The sequence below is a fragment of the Tachyglossus aculeatus genome, chromosome 1 (genome assembly GCF_015852505.1).
Source record: "Tachyglossus aculeatus isolate mTacAcu1 chromosome 1, mTacAcu1.pri, whole genome shotgun sequence".
Lineage (NCBI taxonomy): Eukaryota > Metazoa > Chordata > Mammalia > Monotremata > Tachyglossidae > Tachyglossus > Tachyglossus aculeatus.
The window spans coordinates 42,311,659-42,334,307 of record NC_052066.1 but is presented as its reverse complement, the minus strand read 5'-3'; the positions used below and the strand labels follow the sequence as shown (position 1 = coordinate 42,334,307).

The window sequence follows — 22,649 nt, the reverse complement described above, 5'->3', positions numbered from 1 at the left end:
AGCTGTGTGACTTTGGGCAAGTCACTGCACTTCTCTGTGCCTCAGTTCCCTCAGCGGTCTTGACCCTGCTGAGAGCTCAAGACCCTGCTGAGAGCTCACCTCCTCCAGAAGGCCTTCCCAGACTGAGCCCCTTCCTTCCTCTCCCCCTCGTCCCCCCTCCATCCCCCCATCTTACCTCCTTCCCTTCCCCACAGCACCTGTATATATGTATATATGTTTGTACATATTTATTACTCTATTTATTTATTTTATTTGTACGTATCTATTCTATTTATTTTATTTTGTTAGTATGTTCGGTTTTGTTCTCTGTCTCCCCCTTTTAGACTGTGAGCCCACTGTTGGGTAGGGACTGTCTCTATATGTTGCCAATTTGTACTTCCCAAGCGCTTAGTACAGTGCTCTGCACATAGTAAGTGCTCAATAAATACAATTGATGATGATGATGATGATGATAAAATGGGGATTAAGACAGCCCCACATGGGACCAACCTCATTACCTTGTATCCACCCCTGGCACTTAGTGCTTGGCACATAGTAAGTGCTTAACAAATACCATCGGAAAAAAAAAAGGGTGCCCAAGCCAAGTGGACCTGAGAGCTGCAAGCCCCAAACGAAATGTAGCCGAGAGCCGCAGATGAAAGGAAAAATTCCTCTGACCGTAATGGTGAGCGTCGGCGATGAGGTAGCTGGGACGGTGAAGACAGAGACACTGCAATCAACCAATCGGTCGTGTCCGTTGAACGCTTACTGTCTGCAGAGCACTGTACTGAGCGCTTGGGAGAGTACACTGTAATAGACTTGGCAGACACGTTCCCTGCCCCCGTCAAGCTCATAAGCTTAGTACAGTGCTGTGCGCATAGTGAGCGCTCAGTAAATTCGATTGAACGAATAAGCTAGAAAGAGCTTGCAGTCTAGAAATGATACATCTATCTTAGCTTCCCCTGGCCGGCTGCATTTGGGCTACACCTTGTAAGTAGCATCACTCCCTCTGCCCATCCGCCAAGCTAGCTCTCTTCCTCCCTTCAAGGCCCTGCTGAGAGCTCACCTCCTCCAGGAGGCCTTCCCAGACTGAGCCCCTTCCTTCCTCTCCCCCTCGTCCCCCTCTCCATCCCCCCATCTTACCTCCTTCCCTTCCCCACAGCACCTGTATATATGTATATATACGTTTGTACATATTTATTACTCTATTTATATTACTTGTACATATCTATTCTATTTATTTTATTTTGTTAGTATGTTCGGTTTTGTTCTCTGTCTCCCCCTTTTAGACTGTGAGCCCACTGTTGGGTAGGGACTGTCTCTGTATGTTGCCAACTTATACGTCCCAAGCGCTTAGTACAGTGCTCTGCACATAGTAAGCGCTCAATAAATACGATTGGTGATGATGATGATGATTGCAAAGCCAAGTGACGTGTTAACCATTCCAAATAGTCCTGGGGACTATTGTGGACAGGGAACGGGGCTACCAACTCTGTTGTAGTGTGTTCTCCCAAGCACTTAGTACAGTGCTGTGCACACGTAAGCACTCAGAAGTACCACTGATTGGTTGATAGCCTGGTCCTGTATATATAATAATAATAATAATGGTGGCATTTTTTAAGCACTTACTATGTGCAAAGCACTGTTCTAAGTGCTGGGGAGGTTACAGTGTGATCAGGGCTGTCCCACAGGGGGCTCCCAGTCTTCATCCTCATTTTCCAGATGAGGTAACTGAGGCCCAGAGAAGTGAAGTGACTTGCCCGAAGTCACACAGCTGACAATTGGCAGGGCCGGGATTTGAACCCATGACCTCTGACTCCAAAGCCCGGGCTCTAGACTGTGAGCCCACTGTTGGGTAGGGACTGTCGCCATATGTTGCCAACCTGTAATTCCCAAGTGCCCAGTGCAGTTCTCCACACACAGTAGGCGCTCAATAAATACGATTGATTGATGGTGCCAACTTGTACTTCCCAAGCACTTAGTACAGTGCTCTGTACACAGTAAGCGCTCAATAAATACAATTGATTGATTGATGGTGCCAACTTGTACTTCCCAAGCGCTTAGTGCAGTGCTCTGCACACAGTAAGTGCTCAATAAATACGATTGATTGATTGATGGTGCCAACTTGTACTTCCCAAGCGCTTAGTGCAGTGCTCTGCACACAGCATATATGTTTGTACAGATTTATTACTCTATTTTACTTGTACATATTTACTATTCTATTTATTTTATTTTGTTAATATGTTTTGTTTCGTTGTCTGTCTCCCCCTTCTAGACTGTGAGCCCGCTGTTGGGTAGGGACCGTCTCTATATGCTGCCAACTTGTACTTCCCAAGCGCTTAGTACAGTGCTCTGCACACAGTAAGCGCTCAATAAATACGATTGAATGAATGAATGAAAATGGTCCTGGGTTGGGTAGATATTGGGCCAGACTTTGTATTTCTGGCTAATTTCTGGTTCCACGTCAGGTCCTTAAATGCCCCCACCAAAATACCTTGGAGTTGAATATGGGTACTTTTGTAATTATTTAGATACTCGTTGTTGAGCATGATCATAATTGGTTCTGAAAAAGGGGCAAATGAGTGACTTTGCAAGTCTTCGCTTGTTCCTTGAAAGCAGGAAATTGAGGCAAGGTATAGTAATCTGTTTGGCTTGTTTTTCCCCCCTCAATTGCTGAAAGACATGCTTTGAGAAAAAAATCTTGCCACTTCATTCATTCACTCGATCGTATTTATTGAGCGCTTACTGTGTGCAGAGCACTGGACTAAGCGCTTGGGAAGTACAAGTCGGCAACGCATAGAGACTGTCCCTACCCAACAATGGGCTCCCAGGCTAGAAGGGGGAGACAGACAACAAAACAAAACATGTGGACAGATGTCAAGTTGTCAGAATAAATAGAATTAAAGCTAAATGCACATCATTAACAAAATAAATAGAATAGTAAATATGTACAAGTAAAATAAATAGAGTAATAAAGAGACGGTCCCTACCCAAGCGCTCAATAAATACAATTGAATGAATGAACGGGCCCACAGTCTTGGAGATCCTTACTCAGTGTTCTTTTTTCTCCGCTAACCCTTTAAAGAGCTTTAGATCCCTCAGTTCAGTTATGTTTCAATTATGCCACTTTTCAATATGTTTATATTTTTATCAAAACTAGAAGACAGGTACTAAGGGCCCTCTCATTCTAAGCTAGCCCATTCGAAACAAACAACTTCAAATACTTCGGGTCAGGCATTAAATGGGCCATCCTGTCTCATTATCCCTGAAGAGTGGTTTTGAACTCAGGCTTATCTCTTCGAGGTTCGATTCAATGAAAAATAGAAAATCGAGTAGTCATTTAAAAGCAAGATGATTTGGAGAACTCTAACCAAACCTTGATGAAAAGGCAGGGCTCTCACGTTACTTAAAAGGACAGAGGACCATATCCACAAAGCAGGATGGTTGTAGTGATAGACAAGTCAGCCTGATGCGGTAATGTTCAGCTGCACTGAACAAGGAATGTCATGTCAATCAAAAATTATTTCCCCAGCCAAATTCATTCAGTTGTATTGAGCGCTTACTATGTGCAAAGCACTGTACTAAGTGCTTGGGAGAGTACAACATAACAACAGACACATTCTGGCCCACAGGGAGCTCACAGTCTAGAGGGGGAGACATATATTCATTCATTCATTCAATCGTATTTATTGAGCATTTACCGTGTGCGGAGCACTGTATTAAGTGCTTGGGAAGTACAAGTCGGCAACATATAGAGACGGTCCCTCCTCAACAACGGGCTCCTGTGTGATGACTGCACAAGGGATCTCATAGGGACCTCAGGAGCCTAATTAGAATTTTGAAAATTGCCCTCAATAATGATTTCCCAGATATGCTAGAAGCAACACATGCACTCAGTTCACAACGCATGTTATCATCATGGGATTTGGCTAGAAGGCTGTTAAGGAATTAGGTAACGTTCTTCCAGTGGCATGAGCCTATCTGTTGTATCCACCACGTTGAAAGAAACAGTTGCGTGCTAACCTACGACATCAAACGTGGTGAGCACTACAACCTGTTTCCCTAACTCCCACATTATGTGAGGACTGAATGTGTTTAAATAAAAAACACCAGGAATGAGATGGCTTCAGTTCTGACTAAAACATATGCCCACAGAAGAATTCAGCTGGACAGATTTTAAGCCTGCTTTGTTGTTAAGGTGCCCTGTTCCCAGCAAGGCCTCTTTCCAGATTTTCATTTTAAGATGCTTTTATTTTGTTTTGTTTTGTTTTTGGGTTTGGTTGGCACTCAAGTCAGCACCCAGTTAAATTGCCTACCCGGAGCAAATCAGGTAGATGATTATTTTGTTCGCTTAATCAGCCCGGACCCAGCTGTTGTATCCTTCATGATAGTCTGGTGTTTTGGTCAGGATCCACAACAGGTGTGGTGTTGGTAAATACATCAGCTTGCTTTCATTTCTCCCTAGCCTTGGCAAGTACGTCACTCTGTATCCTGGAGCCCGTTATGTCCGTGGAGATCGTGGCCCCAAATGAATTTCAAGGAACAGTGATCGCTGGAATCAACCGTCGCCACGGAGTAGTCACGGGACAAGATGGCGCTGAGGACTACTTTACACTGTATGCAGATGTAAGTGCATCGACGAGTCGAAAGATTTTCATAATCATTGGAGAAAAGTGACATTTCCCAGCTATTTAATGTTTGGTCACACGTGGTAGGGGATGGGTAAGAATGGGCTAGCTGTAGTACAGGTCAAAGTACTTTACCCTTCTCCGCCATCCAAAGCAGAGGGGCCAGAGGAGTGAAATTCCATTTTAGCTTCCTTAAATTCTGGCTGCGGTTTATTAAATTCTGCCTTCTTCCAGTTTCTCCACTGCAGTTCTCACCTTGTCAGTTGATTAGGGAAGAAAATGTTCTCTCACTTTTTTCGTTGCGCTTTTTTCTCTCGCTCATATCTGTCATGTTCTAGCCTCTAGGGAAGGCGGCAGTTTTCTCACGAGGAGCGGGGAGACTCACAATCTCCCAGAAGGCAGATGCCACCAATTGTTGTTTGAGGATTTCAAACCAGGCTGATCTCTTTTCTGATTTTTGTGTATTGGAAACCGCTTGAGAGTCAGGCATAACAATGAGGCAAGACCAGCCAGGGCACTGTAATAATAATAATAATAATGGTGATAGCATTTATTAAGCGCTTACTATAGCAATAATAATGATGATGGCATTAGTTAAGCGCTTACTATGTGCAAAGCACTGTTCTAAGCGCCGGGGAGGTTACAAAGGTGATCAGGTTGTCCCACGGGGGGCTCACGGTCTTAATCCCCGTTTTACAGATGAGGTAACTGAGGAGTGAAGAGAAGAGAGAGAAGTGAAGTGACTTGCCCAAAGTCACACAGCTGGCAATTGGCAGAGTCGGGATTTGAACCCATGACCTCTGACTCCAAAGCCCGGGCTCTTTCCACTGAGCCACGCTGCTTCTCTGAAGCAGATGTAGAACTGAGAGCTGCATGGTTTACTTTGAGTAGGCCACTTGAAACTAAACTTTTGTAGAGGTAAGACTCGAAAATTTTCTGATGCAGCGGGGTCTAGTGAAAAGAGCACAGTCCTGGGAGTCAAAGGACCTGGATTCTAATCCTGGCCTCCACCACTTGTCTGCTGTGTGACCTTGGACAAGTCACTTAACTTCTCTATGCCTCAGTTACCTCATCTGCAAAGTGGAGATTCAATTCCTGTCTTCCCTCGTACTTAGATGGCGAATCCCGTGTGGGACCTGATAATCTTGTATCTGCTCCAACGCTTAGTTCAGTGCTTGGCGAATAGTATGTGCTAAACTAGTATCACTTACTGTTATATTATTACTATGATGCTTTTTTGGCCTCAGCCCATTTCAACTCATAAAAGCAGAAATCCTTCTACTCCAAAGGGACTTTAAGTGACTGAGATATGTATTCTACTTGGATTTTTCAGGTTCCACTGAACGACATGTTTGGATATTCTACCGAACTTAGATCATCCACAGAGGTGAGCCGCTTGTTAACTTGCCCTCCTTATATTTTGCTTTCTGTACCCTGCTGCAGTCATGCCAAAGAGGGTTTTTAATCTTTTCTTTCCGAGTAATTGTGAAGTGCTGTCCCATTCCTCTCACCCCCAACCCACAAAAAAAGAGAAAAACATGTCTCCCCTCCACCCTTCCTCAAAATTTCTCAGGTAAGCTCACCTCCAAGAAGTCTCTCCAGACCAATTTCACTTGACTTTGGTCACCCAAATCACTCCCAACTTCTACTCACCTGCTTTATTGCCTCTTCCCACTGAGCACTCGTGAGTCTCATTTTGGAGTTGGTTGTGAAAACTGTCAGTTTGCAGGTTCAAGACTGGCTGTGAGGCTGAAGTTGTGGGGTGACATTCCTCCCGGTTGAACCTGAAGGCATGAGCCGCGGGGCCTTGAGTAGCTGTTTGGTTTTGGTGGGAGCCGTGGCAAATCTTTAAAAAGCTTCCTCCTTCCAGTTACCTTTTCTAGAGACACAGGATTCAGGGGAGCCAAGTTTTCATTGCGAGTGAGAGTGCAGACGGGGGTTTTAGCGGGAAAATAGGGCCTTAGGTCAGGGGTAGGAGGGACGGGCTTCAAAGGGCTAATAGTCCAGAAGGCCCCATTTGAGTTGTTTTCAGCCTTGATTGGAAATTCCCAGGTCTTGGACGAGATGTAGAATGAGCAGAGATCAGGAGTCCTGCTCTAAAGAACCGGGGGAAGTCACTCCCATCGTCCACATGGTGTGGGCACTTGTGACAGCAATTCTTTGTCACTGCCTTCCTCTAAAAAAAAAAAGTCGTGTCACGTGTCTTTTTGCTTTTGTATTTCTCCTGTCTTCCTCAAAGTTGGTACCGTTTTGTCTACGTGATTTGTAAATCCTGCAGAAGCTGCACACAACAGATGCTCAGAAATCCTGGTGGTGTTCGTCAACGGTGAAACCCAGGGATGCCGATCGTGTGTGGCTGGTTTTTCTTTTTAATTAAGAGTTAATGAAAGGCATCTTGTCTTTGCAGCACTCAATCTGCTCATTGTTACACATACTGATACCTTTCTCCTCTCCCCATTAGGGAAAGGGTGAATATACAATGGAGTATAGCAGATATCAGCAGTGTTTACCTGCCACACAGGAAGACCTAATCAATAAATACCTAGAAGCCACCGGTCAACTTCCAGCAAAAAAAGGAAAAGCCAAGAACTGATTTTCCTCATCTTGAACTCAGCACTGACCTCTTCACGATCCTTTCCAAATTCAGATGCCTTGATGGATTCCAATGTGATGAACTCTGACCGTTTAGGGTTTTTTGTTGTTGTTGTTGTTTAAAGATATATGGCCTTTAAATTTAGAAAAATACCAAGAGTACAGAAATGCCTGTTTGGTTTTGATGTTTATTTCCAAATGTCTATTAAAATGGAATATTGCTGTTTTGTATTTACAGTGTAAAGAGGAAAAAATGCTATTATTGAATCTTAAGGATCCTGCTGCTGCAGAAGTGTTATCTGTGTGTTATCCCACTAGGGGAAAGGAGTCATGTCATGCCTCTTTGGTTTCTCTCAGCAAATACATATTTTTAAAAATCCTAATTGCTAATTAGAGGCATTGAGGCACAGAATAATGGTTATAATTGTGGTATTTACTAAGCACTTACTATGTGCTAAGCATAAAACTAAGCACCCAGGGTAGATACAAGATCATCAGGTCAGACCCAGTCCCTGCCCCACATAGGCCTCAGAGTCTAAGTAGGAGGCAGGATGGGGATTAATTCCCATTTCCAGGCGAGGAAACTGAGTCACAGAGAAGTTAAATAATTTGCCCCAAGCCACACAGCAGGCAAATGGCAGAGCCGGGCTTAATTAGAGTCCCAGGTCCTCAGACTTCCAAGCTCAGGCTCTTTCCACTAGGCCTTGCTGCTTTCTCCACTTGCTAAATTCCTTTTGATTTTGAAAGAAATTATTCTTCATTTGCTACTCCCGCAGTTCACTTCGTAACACTGTACTTCTAGGACGGGAAATGAGCAATTATGCTGGGCCTTTGTAGAGAATGAAACAGGTGCCTGGTGTCTTGTCCAAACATTTTAAATTCCCAATTTGGCAGGCGGCCACCACATCATTCCGAAGGGATAAAACCCTAGCTAAAATAACTCAATTATAGATGAATCCTTTAAAGCAGTTTTGAATGTGTGTGTGTGTGTGTATGACTGAGAGAGAAAGATAAAAAACTGCTTTTTTCCACTTTTGTCCCACCGTTACTGTTACTTTGGCAGAGTATTTTACGTAAGGCCATTGGGAAAGCAAAGATGAAGGGATGCATTTTAGAAACAGATCTATTGTTGCTGACACAATTCTGGCATATTGTCCTGGATTGCAGCAAATGTAGGAAAGAACTTGATTTTCCTTTTCATTTATTAAAAGCAAGTCAACTACCAGCTGGCATATCATTTCCCTAGTCTAATGCCAGTTTCTGTTTTCAGAGTTCTGAATAACCTTTTGGCTAAACGTTTGAGAGAATTCTTCAGGCTGTTTGGAAAATCTGGTTTACAGCTTTAGAAAGAGAATTTTCTCGTAGATGGATTCCTGCGTATTGCTTCAGACCTACATGGGGAGTAGGAAACGGAAGAGGGAAGGAAGTTACCGGATTTTATGCAAAAAATAATTTAGTCTTGTGGGTCTGGAAAGAGACTAACGTCGATCTTAGTCGCAGGTATGATCTTGCCATAGCGTCAGTTCTGCAGAATCTGCTTTTGAGTTTCTGTAGGATTTCTCCCCAACGTTATGTGTCCACTGCAGTGAAATTCTCTATTTTTTGACTTCCTCTTGTAGGGAGGAACTGTCAAAAAAGGCTTGGTTTCAGCCGTCTGAAGAAACATTTGAACTGGATCGTTTTGAGGTGACAGGAGTCAGGTCGGGTGAACCTTAGCGTGTTTTAAGGTTGTCAGAGGCTTATTAGTGCTGCCGAACCTTTGTCAAAAGCCAGAAATGTTTCCCCTCACTTAGGCCATGAGCTGTCTTTTGCTATGTTGAATAAAATCCTCTCTAGGCAAATCATCCCGCTTTTGTTTAGAATTCCACAGGTGGTCACGTCATCAGACTTTCGACTAACTCTTGGCAAGATTTTTATTGCCGTTCGTACTGGCTGTCTCAATTAACCGAGGCTTCAATTTTGAGGAACTTCCTGAAAGTTTGACATATATAAGAAGAGCGTCAGTGCAGAAGAGCTCAGCTATTATAGGCATAGTATTTCTTAATTTATTGTGATTCAGAATCATGTATTTCTAGAATGGGAACTATTTTGGGGGGAAGCTGCTACTTCCCACTCCATCCAGTGGTTTTTCCTTGGTTTGCAGATTTTGAAATGCTAAAAAAACCTGGCTGAGTCTTTAGGGTAACTCCAGCTCAGAAAGAGGCTATTATTATTTTTTTAAATAATAATTGTAAGCATTCACCTAGCATCCGTAGAAGGCCTTGACTGTTCAGAGTGAACAAAAGCCTGGTGGCCGCTCTCAAAGGGCCTCCCTCTTTAAAAGACATTAAGATATATAAGATCATTCAAAGGCTGCTTGTTTAGTGAAATCTGAGCCACGCTTTGGGGGCTTGTCTGTTGGATAAAAGGTAATTTTAGTTTTTCATTCGATTGAGGAAGTTTGTTGTGTTAATTTCCACCCATCCTTATAGTGCCAGCCTTTTGTTTGACTTTCTCCTTTTGAATTGATTTCAAAATAATTCCCGACGTTCTGTGCGTTTGGAACCCATCTTCTTCCTTATCCATCTTTTGAATAAAAACTGAATCTTTCAGAAGTTACCCGGCATCCTTCCTCCTGGTGGGTTCACACACCATACAAGAGAAGCAGCATGGCTCAGTGGAAAGAGCCCGGTCTTGGGAGTCAGAGGTCATGGGTTCAAATCCCAGCTCCGCCAGTTGTCAGCTGTGTGACTTTGGGCAAGTCACATCACTTCTCTGTGCCTGTTACCTCATCCGTAAAATGGGGATTAAGACTGTGAGCCCCCCATGGGACAACCTGATCACCTTGTAACCTCCCTAGCGCTCAGAACAGTGCTTTGCACATAGTAAGTGCTTAATAAATGCTATCATTATTATTATTATTATATAGAGACAGTCCCTACCCAACAGTGGGCTCACAGTCTAGAAGTCACTTAACTTCTCTGTGCCTCAGTTACCTCATCTGTAAAATGGGGATGAAGACTGTGGGCCCCACGTGGGACAACCTGATCGCCTTGCTTCCTCCCCGGCGCTTAGAACAGTGCTTTGCACCTAGTAAGCGCTTAACAAGTGCCATCATTATCATTATTTATACAACCAAAAAAAATTCTCCATAGGGTGATGTGTCAGTCAGTCAGCAGGAAAGTATTTATAATTCATAATATCATAATTTATGATATTATAATTCATCTGTAACCTAATCCACAGAGGATGAATAAAGAAACTTGGACACAGTAACAGGAATCCCAAATCCCTTCTCCTACAGTGATATGATCATGGTTCTACCCTTCTCCTATGATATCCCTTCTCCATGATATGATCATGGTTCTATAAATTGTTGCTCCTTGTGGGCAGGGAACATGGCTCCCTACTCTGCTGTATGATAATCTCCCAAGAATTTAGTACATTGCTGTGCACATAATAAGTGCTGAATAAATACAACTGATTGATGTGCAGTGGAGACTCAAGTTAACTGTGCTGAAGGAGCCACTTCCAGATTTTGACCGAGAAAACTCTCTAGGACAATTGCAGATGGACGCGGGGCCTTCTAGGAGAGATGTGTCCATGGAGTTGCTATAGGTCGGAGACGACTCGACAGCGTAAAACGAGATCGATGTGCAGAGCAGAGAGGCCTTCGGCTCTTCAAAGGAGATGGCAAGGTAGGTAAGCTGATGTAAGGTTGGGATACGTGGAGTTGAGGGGTAGAGCATCGAAGCAGCGTGGCTCAGTGGAAAGAGCCCGGGCTTGGGAGTCAGAGGACGTGGGTTCTAATCCTGCCTCCGCCACTTGTCCCGACTACCTGATATCTACCCCAGCCTTTAGAATAGTGCTCGGCACATGGTAAGCATGTATTGTTCTAGACCGTGAGCCCGCTGTTGGACAGGGACTGTCTCTATATGTTGCCAATTTGTACTTCCCAAGCTCTGCGCACAGTAAGCGCTCAATAAATATGATTGAATGAATGAATGAAGGATATGCTATTATGTTATTAATGCCATCAGACTGAATGTGAATGCCCAGACTGAGGCCCCCCTTTTTCCTCTCCTCCTCCCCATTGCCCTCCCCACTTCCCCTCTCCTCAGCACTTGTGTATATTTGTACATATTTATTACTTTATTTATTAATGATGTGTATATAGCTATAATTGAGAAGCAGCGTGGCTCAGTGGAGAGAGCCTGGGCTTGGGAATCAGAGGTCATGGGTTCAAATCCCAGCTCTGCCACATGCCTGCTGTGTGACCTTGGGCAAGTCACTTAACTTCTCTGAGCCTCAGTTCCCTCATCTGTAAAATGGGGATTAAGACTGTGAGCCCCACGGGGGACAACCTGAGACCTTGTATCTACCCCAGTGCTTAGAACAGTGCTTGGCACATAGTAAGCGCTTAACAAATGTCATCATTATTATTATTATAATTCATTCATTCATTCAATCGTATTGAGCGCTTACTGTGTGCAGAGCACTGTACTAAGCGCTTGGGAAGTACAAGTTGGCAACATATAGAGACGGTCCCTACCCAACAGTGGGCTCACAGTCTAGAAGAGTGGGCTTACAGTCGATAATTCTATTTATTCTGATGGTATTGACACCTGTCTACATGTTTTATCTTTTATTGTATGTCTCCCCGTCCTAGATTGAGAGCCCGTTGTTGGGTAGGGACCGTCTATATATGTTGCCCACTTGTACTTCCCAAGCGCTTAGTACAGTGCTATGCACACGGTAGTAAGCGCTCAATAAATATGGTTCAATGAATGAATGAATTTGAGGCAGCCATATTAGGGTGTATTTCAGGAAGACGGTTTCAATAAAGGATAATTGATGAAACCGAGGAAAGGAAAGGGGATCAAAAATCCCCAGGGAGAGGAAAGGGAGAAAAAAATAGGTCATAAAGGGATTTAAGGAGCAACAAATTTTTTGTTTTTTGTGATTAAAAAAAATTGTGTAATGGCATTCTCTTATATTTTGTGGTAATCTTGGAAATAGTGGGTCATAGACAAGAGTAGACCAAGTGAAGGAATTGATTGAACAATGAAACAATGACTATATAGAGTTTGAGTTTGAAAGAATGTGATCACTAATTGTGCCATCGTGCAAAGAAATACATAAAAATCTGAAACTATTTGAGAGAGCTTTGTGCATTTAAGAAGAAAAGCACTTTATAAATCTCGGGCATTTTTACTATGCGATTTATGGAAGAAGCCACGTCTTGAGAATTTTCCGCACACTTTATCCAAGTTGCCGAGGCCTTTTCATCGGCGGTTAAACTTAAAAGTGTTTCTGTTGGCTTGTTACCTTAGACAGATGAACCCTAAGAGCTCCTGGCTGAAGTGATGGAGTTGATATTTTGCGGATGTGGCTATTTTCCTTCGATGGTGCCCCTTCTGGGAGGAGAGATTTGGAAGCTATTATTTCCGTGCCTTGTTTTTCCTTTGCTTCTGGGGCCATGTGACCCCTTCCTGTGAGCGCCGTTCCCCAGAAACAGATTTTCCGAATGCGGAATGGCCAGTGACCTCTCGTTCGCACCCTCCCTCCTGCTTGAAGCATCTTCACCCTTCTCGTCCGGCAGACCTCTGCTCGCCCCCATCTTTAAAGCTCTTCTGAAGTCACGTCACCTCCAGGAAGCCTCGCTCCTGATAATTTTTTTTCTGGTATTTGGTAAGTGCTTCCTATCGTCGCCAGGAACTGGGGAAGATACAAGCTTACCGGATCGGAACCAGTCCGTGTCCTAGTTGGGGCTCACTGTTTTAATCCCCATTTTACAGGTGAGATAACTGAGGTACAGAGAAGTGAAGTGACTTGCCCAAGGTCACAGCAGACAAATGGCGGAGCCGGGCTTAGAACCCAGGTCCTTCGGACTCCCGGGCCTGTGCTCTATCCGCTAGATCGTGCTGTTCTCGTGGCTTGGGTTTCCCGTCTGTGCCCATTCCCAGAATACTCACCCCATCCCCACATTCCTTAAGGACATATCCTTTTACTCTGCTGCTTATGGACACGGTCCATGGCCCACATAATAATAATAATGACGGTATTTGTTAAGCGTGTACTATGTGCAAAGCACTGTCCTAAGCACTGGGGGGGCTACAAGGTGATCCGGTTGTCCCACGTGGGGCTCATAGTCTTAATCCCCATTTTACAGATGAGGGAACTGAGGCCCAGAGAAGTGACTTGCCCAAAGTCACAGAGCTGACATTTGGAGGAGTCGCAATTTGAACCCATGACCTCTGACTCCAAAGCCCGGGCACTTTCCACTGAGCCGCGCTGGGGCTCACAGGACTAATCTTCACTGCACAAATGAGACAGCTGGTGCACAGAGAAGTTAAGTGACTTGTCCAAGGTCACACAGCAGACAAGTGGCGGAGCAGGGGTGAAAACCCAGGGGCACCTGCTTAATCTCTCATCTCTCCACCCTATTTCCCCTTCTACTTCATCACCTATACATTGGAGTCAATCAATCAATCAATCATATTTATTGAGCGCTTACTGTGTGCAGAGCACTGTACTAAGCGCTTGGGAAGTACAAGTCCTCACCCTTTAAGCACATAACTACTCTCTCCTGTCTCCCCAACACGGGACTTACATATGTATCTTTAAGCTCTGCTGCTTCCTCCTCCCTGAAATATATTTTAGCGTATGTCTCCCCGCTAGACTGTAAGCTTCTTGAGGGCAAGGATCATGTTTTCTAATTCTATTGTACTCTTCCAAGCACTTAGTACAGTGTTCTGCATAGGGTAAGTGTTCAGTTAGTACTAGAGAAGCAGCGTGGCTTAGTGGAAAGAGTATGGGCTTTGGAGTCAGAGGTCATGGGTTCAAATCCTGACTCCTCCATTTGTCAGCTGTGTGACTTTGGGCAAGTCACTTAACTTCTCTGTGCCTCAGTTACCTCACCTGTAAAATGGGGATGAAGACTGTGAGCCCCCCGGGGGACAACCTGATCACCTTGTAACCTCCCCAGCGCTTAGAACAGTGCTTTGCACATGGTAAGTGCTTAATAAATGTCATCATTATTATTATTATTATCGATTGACTGGGAAAATAGGTTGCAACATGCTTGACTTAACTGGAAAATAGTGAGATAATTGAGAAATCATGCCAGCTGGTAATATTTCAGCTCATAAACTGTCCTGCAAGCGTCTTCATTTGGTGAGTTTGAATGTGATATGCCATCAGCAAACACAAATTTCAACATATTTTGCATATGTTTGCAAATTACTACGAAACAAACCCTCAACATTCATTCATTCATTCAATATTTATTGAGCACTTACTGTGTGCAGAGCACTGTACTAAGCACTTGGGAAGTACATGGATCAGAAATGTAATCATATTTTACTGCATTTATCAGGTTAATAATTGACACTAGGTATTCAAAGTGAAAAAAACTTGGTAACGTCTATAGATTTTCTTTTATCCAAATATATTAGCTTTATTCACAAATGAGGAAACCTCAGGTAAAAAGCAACGTAGTGCGATAAAATAGCTCTAACTTGAAAGCACTGGATACAAATATAGAACAAGAAACGCAGCTAATTTGGTCCGACTTTGTGCTTAGCATTTTAATCAATCAATCAATCATTTATTGAGCGCTTACTGTGTGCAGAGCACTGTACTAAGCGCTTGGGAACTACAAGTTGGCAACATTTTAGGGCTTTTAACCCACCAGCCCGAATTTACCGGTGGCCACGTGGTTCCCGAGTTCGGTACGCCAGTGACTTCCTGGAATCGGGCCGCTGCGACTACAGGTAGCAAATGGCTTTTCTCTTTCATTCATTCATTCAATCGTATTTATTGAGCGCTTACTGTGTGCAGAGCACTGTACTAAGCGCTTGGGAAGTACAAGTTGGCAACATATGGAGACGGTCCCTACCCAACAGCGGGCTCACTCTTTCCAAGTGTTTCCTTCTCAGTGGCCGAGTTGCCAGCCTCCCACCCCCGAATCACTAGGCCTTGATTAAGTGTAGCTGAATTATCATGATACTGTTGTAAGCTATTAAGAAGAGTCGCTATATCTGGAATTCGAACTAAATGAAGAGGAATATTTGTCTTCTCAGAAATTGCTAAAGACTTCTTCGGTCCCCGTCGCCGACCCTTCGTTTCCGGATGACTCCAACTGGGTCTCGTGGTTTTGACAGTGGTATTTCACTTTTAGGATTTTGCCGGGGTACCAGATCAGATTTATCTGACAGGGGATAATTTCCTAGAAGACAAGAGAGATATGTAAAGTCATTCTTTTATTTACAGTGACTCCCGGTGAAAAGATTGAAGTAATGCCTGTCTCTCACCTGTGTGGAGAATTCGTGAAGTAAGGCAGTGTAGCCAAACTGAATTGCGTCGTCGTCGGTTACCTGCCAGGAGGAAAAATGGAATTAGTATTTTGGTTCGTGAGTGACTTCGTTTTCTCTTTAGCTTCAATTCATTTTATAACGACTATGGTTTGGGAGGGTGCTTGTGTTTACACCTCATCAATCGTATTTATTGAGCGCTTACTGTGTGCAGAGCACTGTACTAAGCGCTTGGGAAGTACAAGTTGGCAACATAAGTTGGCACCTAGCATGAGACATTTGTTTCAGGCATTTATTTTAGAGGTGTCGGTGGAGGTATAATAATAGTAATGATTTTGGTATTTGTTAAGCGCTTACTATGTGCAGAGCACTGTTCTAAGCGCTGGGGAGGATATAAGGTGATCAGGTTGTCCCATGTGGGGCTCACAATCTTAATCCCTATTTTACAGATGAGGGAACTGAGAGGAATGGTTTATTATCATGGATGGTAATAAAAATACATGGATAATTGAAATCCGTGGATAACCCAAACCCGTAAGTTCAGTCAGTCATTTGAAACTAGGGTCGCTTGGACTTTTAGATGACCATTGGAAAGCTCCAAAAGGCATGACTCAGGAAGGAGAAGAAATTTGGGTAATCCTCAACTTAAGAAATCAGTGTTGGAGTTAATATTCTTTGCTTTGGTTTCTCTCCTTCCTTGGGAAAGCTTCCTTCAGAGAGCTTGAATGCCGCTGGATCTGGCAGTTTCCCCCACTGTGAGGAATCGCAAACAATAAACATTGTAAGTTGTGAGGTCTTGGAGGGCGGGGATTGTTGTCTGTCGAAAGTACTGCACTCTCCCCAGCAGTTGGTGTAACTTATTGCACAGAGTAAGTGCTCAATCAATCAATCAATCAATCGTATTTATTGAGCACTTACTGTGTGCAGAGCACTGTACTAAGCGCTTGGGAAGTACAAGTTGGCAACATACAGAGACAGTCCCTACCCACCAGTGGGCTCACAGTCTAGAAGGGGGAGACAGAACAAAACCAAACATATTAACAAAATGAAATAAATAGATTAGATATGTACAAGTAAAATAAATAAAGAGTAAATACCACTGATTGATTGTATTTTGTGTTTCCTGGCCCCTGACAGGGTGGTCTAGCGGATAGAGCATGGGCTTGGGGTCAGAAGGATCTGGATTCTAATCTCAGCTCCTCCACGTGTCTATTTATTTTATTAGTATGTTTGGTTTTGTTCTCCGTCTCCCCCTTTTAGACTGTGAGCCCACTGTTGGGTAGGGATTGTCTGTATATGTTGCCAACTTGTACTTCCCAAGCACTTAGTACAGTCTGCACACAGTAAGCGCTCAATAAATACGATTGATTGATTGCAGTGTGACCTTGGGCAAGTCATTTCACTTCTGTGCCTCAGTTACCTCATCTGTAAAATGGGGATTAAGACTGTGAGCCCCATGTGGGACAGGGACTGTGTCCAGCCTGATTTGCTTGTCTCCACCCAGCGCTCAGAACAGTACCTGGCACGTAGTAAGAGTTTAACAAACTCCACAGTTGTTATTATTATTCTCTGCTTTCTCTTTGGTTGTCAGCAGCCACTGCCCTGCCTCTCCCATTTTTCTCCACCTGCAAGGCCCCAGGTACATGTCCGGGTGAATACTCCCTTCTTCCCCTAAGCCTGCTCACCCAAGACCTTGGGCTTTGGCGTCATCTCTTCCCTCTCCCAACAAAATTTGCTCTCTTCTCGGCTTCAAGGCTGTCCATTACCTCACCTCCCTTCTCTCCTTCTCCAGCCCAGCCCACACCCTCCGCTCCTCTGCCGCTAATCTCCTCACCGTACCTCGTTCTCGCCTGTCCCGCCATCGACCCCCGGCCCACGTCATCCCTCGGGCCTGGAATGGCCTCCCTCTGCCCCTCCGCCAAGCTAGCTCTCTTCCTCCCTTCAAGGCCCTGCTGAGAGCTCACCTCCTCCAGGAGGCCTTCCCAGACTGAGCCCCTTCCTTCCTCTCCCCCTCGTCCCCCTCTCCATCCCCCCATCTTACCTCCTTCCCTTCCCCACAGCACCTGTATATATGCATAGATGTTTGTACATATTTATTACTCTATTTATTTATTTATTTTACTTGTACGTATCTATTCTATTGATTTTATTTTGTTAGTATGTTTGGTTTTGTTCTCTGTCTCCCCCTTTTAGACTGTGAGCCCACTGCTGGGTAGGGACTGTCTCTATATGTTACCAACTTGTACTTCCCAAGCGCTTAGTACAGTGCTCTGCACACAGTAAGCGCTCAATAAATACGATGATGATTGGCAGGGTGGGTGATCGTGAGGCGAAGGACTTTAGGATCTGCAGGGAAGGTACTTCTGCATTCCAAACCCTTTCTCTAAACTGCAGTGTCAATCAATCAATCGTATTTATTGAGCGCTTACTGTGTGCAGAGCACTGTACTAAGCACTTGGGAAGTACAAGTTGGCAACATATAGAGACAGTCCCTACCCAACAGTGGGCTCACAGTCTAAAAGGGGGAGACAGAGAACAAAACCATACTAATAAAATAAATAGAATAGATATACAGTCCAGCTTTTTCTGCACGGACTTCGGACCTGTGTTATTTGCGACTCACCTTGGCACCCACACACCTGGTCATTCATTCAATCGTATTTATTGAGCGCTTACTGTGTGCAGAGCGCTGTACTAAGTGCTTGGGAAGTACAAGTTGGCAACATATAGAAGCGGTCCCTACCCAACAATGGGCTCACAGTCTAGAAGGGGGGAGACAGACAGCAAGACAGAACATGTGGACAGGTGTCAAGTCATCAAAATAAATAGAAATAAAGCTAGATGCACGTCATTAACACAATAAATAGAATGGTAAATATGTACAAGAAATAAATAGAGTAATAAATCTGTGTATATATATATATATATATATATATATATACAGGTGCTGTGGAGAGGGGAAGGAGGTAGGGTTGGGGGGATGGGGAGGAGGAGAGGAAAAAGGGGGCTCAGTCTGGGTCCTGACAACATTTCTATTTTCTGTAGAGGGAGTCAATTCCCTCATCCCCGGCCCTCGTCTCTATCCTGCTGCCACCCTTTTCTGGAGACTTCTCGGCCCCTCATTGCCTTCTCTCACCCTGATCAACAAGCGCTCAATAAATACGATTGAATGAATGAATGAACTGCGGGATCGAATCATTTTGTGGACACCCTGAGGCAGAACAGATTTTAGTTTCCTCTTTTTCCTCCCCCATCACTAGAAAGAGGAGACGATCCTTAGCAGAAATGGCTTAGCATTCATTGGTTCCCATGATGGAAACTGCGCTATCATGGATTCGTTATGAAAACCATCCAACATGGACTATTTTTTTCCTAGCAAGACCTGGCTTCCAGGTTTCTTCTCTTGCGAGTTTCCAATGAAGATTGTGGAAGATGTGTGCTCTCCCCCATCAGACTTCCTAGAAAGCACAGTCATTGTTCCGAAACATTGCATTTAGTTATTTTTTATGGTATTAAGCGTTAACAATGTGCCAGGCACTGTGCACTGTACGGCCGATTGTGGGTTCTATTATAAATCGAACATCCATTACTTCTCATCTCAGTGTTCTTGCATTAACCCACCGCAGTTTGAGAACTGAAATTTGGGAACTTGGGAACTTCAAAACAGAGCATTGAGACTCAGAGCAATAGATAATAATAATAATAATAGTGATGGCATTTGTTAAGTGCTTACTATGTGCAAAGCACTGTTGGGAATACAAGGTGATCAGATTGTCCCACGTGGGGCTCACAGTCTTAATCTCCGTTTTCTAGATGAGGTAACTGAAGCACAGAGAAGTTAAGCGACTTGCCCCAAGTCACACAGCTGACAAGTGGCGGGGCTGGGATTTGAACCCATGACCTCTGACTCCCAATCCCAGGCTCTTTCCACGGAGCCACGCTGTTCATACTAATCCATAGCGCCTCCTCTAACTTAATCATTGGTGGAGGTCCCGAGAACACTAAGACCTGTTACAATGAGAAGAATGATGGTATTTTAAGCGCCTGCTAATGTGTCTCTAGCTTTCTCTAGCTCTCTTCCTCCCTTCAAGGCCCTACTGAGAGCTCACCTCCTCCAGGAGGCCTTCCCAGACTGAGCCCTCTCCTTCCTCTCCCCCCCTCCCCATCCCCCCACCTTACCTCCTTTCCCTCCCCACAGCACCTGTATATATGTATATATGCTTGTACATATTTATTACTCTATTTTACTTGTACATATCTATTCTATTTATTTTATTTTGTTAGTATGTTTGGTTTTGTTCTCTGTCTCCCCCTTTTAGACTGTGAGCCCACTGTTGGGTAGGGACTGTCTCTATATGTTGCCAACTTGTACTTCCCAAGCGCTTAGTACAGTGCTCTGCACACAGTAAGCGCTCAATAAATACGATTGATTGATTGATTTTTCTGGAAGAGGCAAACTGAGGCACAGAAAAGTCACAGGTTCACTCAGCAGGCAGGTGGCAGGGCTCAAATTAGAATCCAGGCTCTCTGACTCCCAAGTTCAGGCTCTTTCAACTAGACCACATTGTTTCTTTTAATCCACACAATGAGTTCTATTTTATTGTCCTAAAAGGACCTACTAGTTGGATTTCAGTAGCTGAAATTCATGAAACTCTAGCCAGCCAGCGATTATACAGAAGGTTTGCACCCACTTTCATGTTTTTATATATTGGTTGTACTTACAAGTACAATTTAATTATTTGTCTAGGTGTTTTGTCCTGGGGTAACGTGTGTTGCTTTTTTAAAAAAATGGTATTTGTTAAGCACTACGTGTCAGGTACTGTGCTAAGCGCTGGGGGGACGTCACAAGCTAATAGGATTGGACGCAGTCCATGCCCCACATGGGGCTCATAGTCTTAATCCCTGTTTTCCAGATGAGGTAACTGAGGCACAGAGAAATGAAGTGACTTGCCCAAAGTCGCACAGCAGACAAATGGCAGAGCCAGGATTATTCAATCATTCAGTCGCATTGATTTATTTATCCATTCATTCATTCATTCATTCAATTCAATCGTATTTATTGAGCGCTTACTATGTGCAGAGCACTGTACTAAGCGCTTGGGAAGTACAAGTTGGCAACATAGAGAGATGATCCCTACCCAACAGCGGGCTCACAGTCTAGAAGGGGGAGACAGACAACAAAACCAAACATATTAACAAAATAAAATAGAATAGAATAAATATGTACAAGTAAAATAGAGTACTAAATCCGCACAAACATATATACATGTATACAGGTGGTGTGGGGAGGGGAAGGAGGTAAGGCGGGGGGATGGGGAGGAGGGGGAGAGGAAAGAGGGGGCTCAGTCTGGGAAGGCCTCCTGGAGGAGGTGAGCTCTCAGCAGGGCTTTGAAGGGAAGGGATTTGAACCCATGACCTCTGACTCCAAAGCCCGGGCTCTTTCCACTGAGCCACGCTGCTTCTCTGTATTTACTGAGCGCTTACTGTGTGCAGAGCACTGGACTAAGCGCTTGGGAAGTACAAGTCGACAACATCTAGAGACGGTCCCTACCCAACAACGGGCTCACAGTCTAGAAGGGGGAGACAGACAACAAAACAAAACATGTGGACAGGGGTCAAGTCGTCAGAACAAACAGAATTAAAGCTAGATGCACATCGTTAACAAAATAAATAGAATAGTCAATATGTACAAGTCAAATAAATAGAATAATAAATCTGTACAAACATATATACAGGTGCTGTGGGGAGGGGAAGGAGGTAGGGCGGGGGGGATGGGGAGGAGGAGAGGAAAAAGGGGGCTCAGTCTTGTCTTGTTCCTTTTGCTCTTCCCCCCTCCCACTGCCACTGCACTTTATGTACATTTCTGCCATTTTATTTGTTTGTATTCATGTCTAGGGGGAGGGAGACAAACTGTAAACTCATTTTGGGCAGGGAATGTGTCTGTTTATTGTTGTATAGTGCTCTGCACCATACAGCCGGGGCGGGGGGGATGGGGAGGAGGAGGAGAGGAAAAAGGGGGCTCAGTCTGGGAAGGCCTCCTGGAGGAGGGGAGCTCTCAGTAGGGCTTTGAAGCTAGCTTGGTGGATGTGTGGAGTGAGTGCCCATTGTGTGCAGAGCACTGTATCTTCCCAGACTGAACCCCTTCCTTCCTCTCCCCCTCGTCCCCCTCTCCATCCCCCTCATCTTACCTCCTTCCCTTCCCCCCAGCACCTGTATATATGTATATATGTTTGTACATATTTATTACTCTATTTATTTACTTGTACATATCTATTCTATTTATTTTATTTTGTTAGTATGTTTGGTTTTGTTCTCTGTCCCCCCCTTTTAGACTGTGAGCCCACTGTTGGGTAGGGACTGTCTCTATATGCTGCCAACTTGTACTTTCCAAGTGCTTAGTACAGTGCTCTGCACACAGTAAGCGCTCAATAAATACGATTGATTGATTGATTGTACTAAGCACTTGGGAGAGTGCAATAGAAAGGTATAAAATGTCACATGTGTGGTTGAGGGGAGGACGAAGTCCGCCGTGGTTTCTGGCTGCTCCTGGCAGCTCCCAGCTCACCCCCTGTCCCTGCTCTGCCTGGCCCCCCGCACTAGCTAGATTCGAACCCAGGTCCCCTGACTCTTAGGTCCAGAGAAGCAGCGTGGCTCAGTGGAAAGAATGCGGGCTCTCTTTAAGCAGTGGGGCAGATACAAAGTAATCAGGTTGTCCCATGTGGGGCTCATAGTCTTAATCCCCATTTTACAGATCAATCAATCAATCAATCGTATTTATTGAGCACTTACTGTGTGCAGAGCACTGTACTAAGCGCTTGGGAACTACAAGTCCGCAACACATAGAGACAGATGGAGTAATGATAATAATAATGATGGTATTTGTTAAGCGCTTACTATGTGCCAAGCACTGTTCTAACCACAGGGTAGATACAAAGTAATCAGGTTGTCCCATGTGGGGCTCATAGTCTTAATCCCCATTTTACAGATGGCGTAATGATAATAATAATAATGGTATTTGTTGAGCACTTACTATGTGCCAAGCACTGTTCTAACCAAGGGGTAGATACAAAGTAATCAGGTTGTCCCATGTGGGGCTCATAGTCTTAATCCCCATTTTACAGATGGCGTAATGATAATAATAATAATGGTATTTGTT

The 22,649-nt window shown here is 44.2% G+C and overlaps 2 protein-coding genes across 2 annotated transcripts in view; one reads left to right on the top strand and one right to left on the bottom strand.

The window, feature by feature from the left end:
- GFM1 (G elongation factor mitochondrial 1) overlaps positions 1-7,367 on the top strand; it is a 102,719-nt gene extending 95,352 nt beyond the window's left edge. Inside the window, exons 16-18 of the mRNA XM_038749095.1 lie at positions 4,445-4,605; positions 5,941-5,994; positions 7,069-7,367. Of these exons, the coding sequence (XP_038605023.1) occupies positions 4,445-4,605; positions 5,941-5,994; positions 7,069-7,200 (347 nt within the window). The 3' untranslated portion in view covers positions 7,201-7,367. The remainder of the gene's footprint in view (positions 1-4,444; positions 4,606-5,940; positions 5,995-7,068) is intronic.
- Positions 7,368-14,448: 7,081 nt separating this feature from the next.
- The window catches only part of RARRES1 (retinoic acid receptor responder 1), a 91,338-nt gene continuing 83,137 nt past the window's right edge, over positions 14,449-22,649 (bottom strand). Inside the window, exons 8-9 of the mRNA XM_038744753.1 lie at positions 15,494-15,556; positions 14,449-15,408 (exon numbers count right to left, since the gene is read on the bottom strand). Coding sequence (XP_038600681.1) covers positions 15,259-15,408; positions 15,494-15,556 — 213 coding nt within the window. The 3' untranslated portion in view covers positions 14,449-15,258. The remainder of the gene's footprint in view (positions 15,409-15,493; positions 15,557-22,649) is intronic.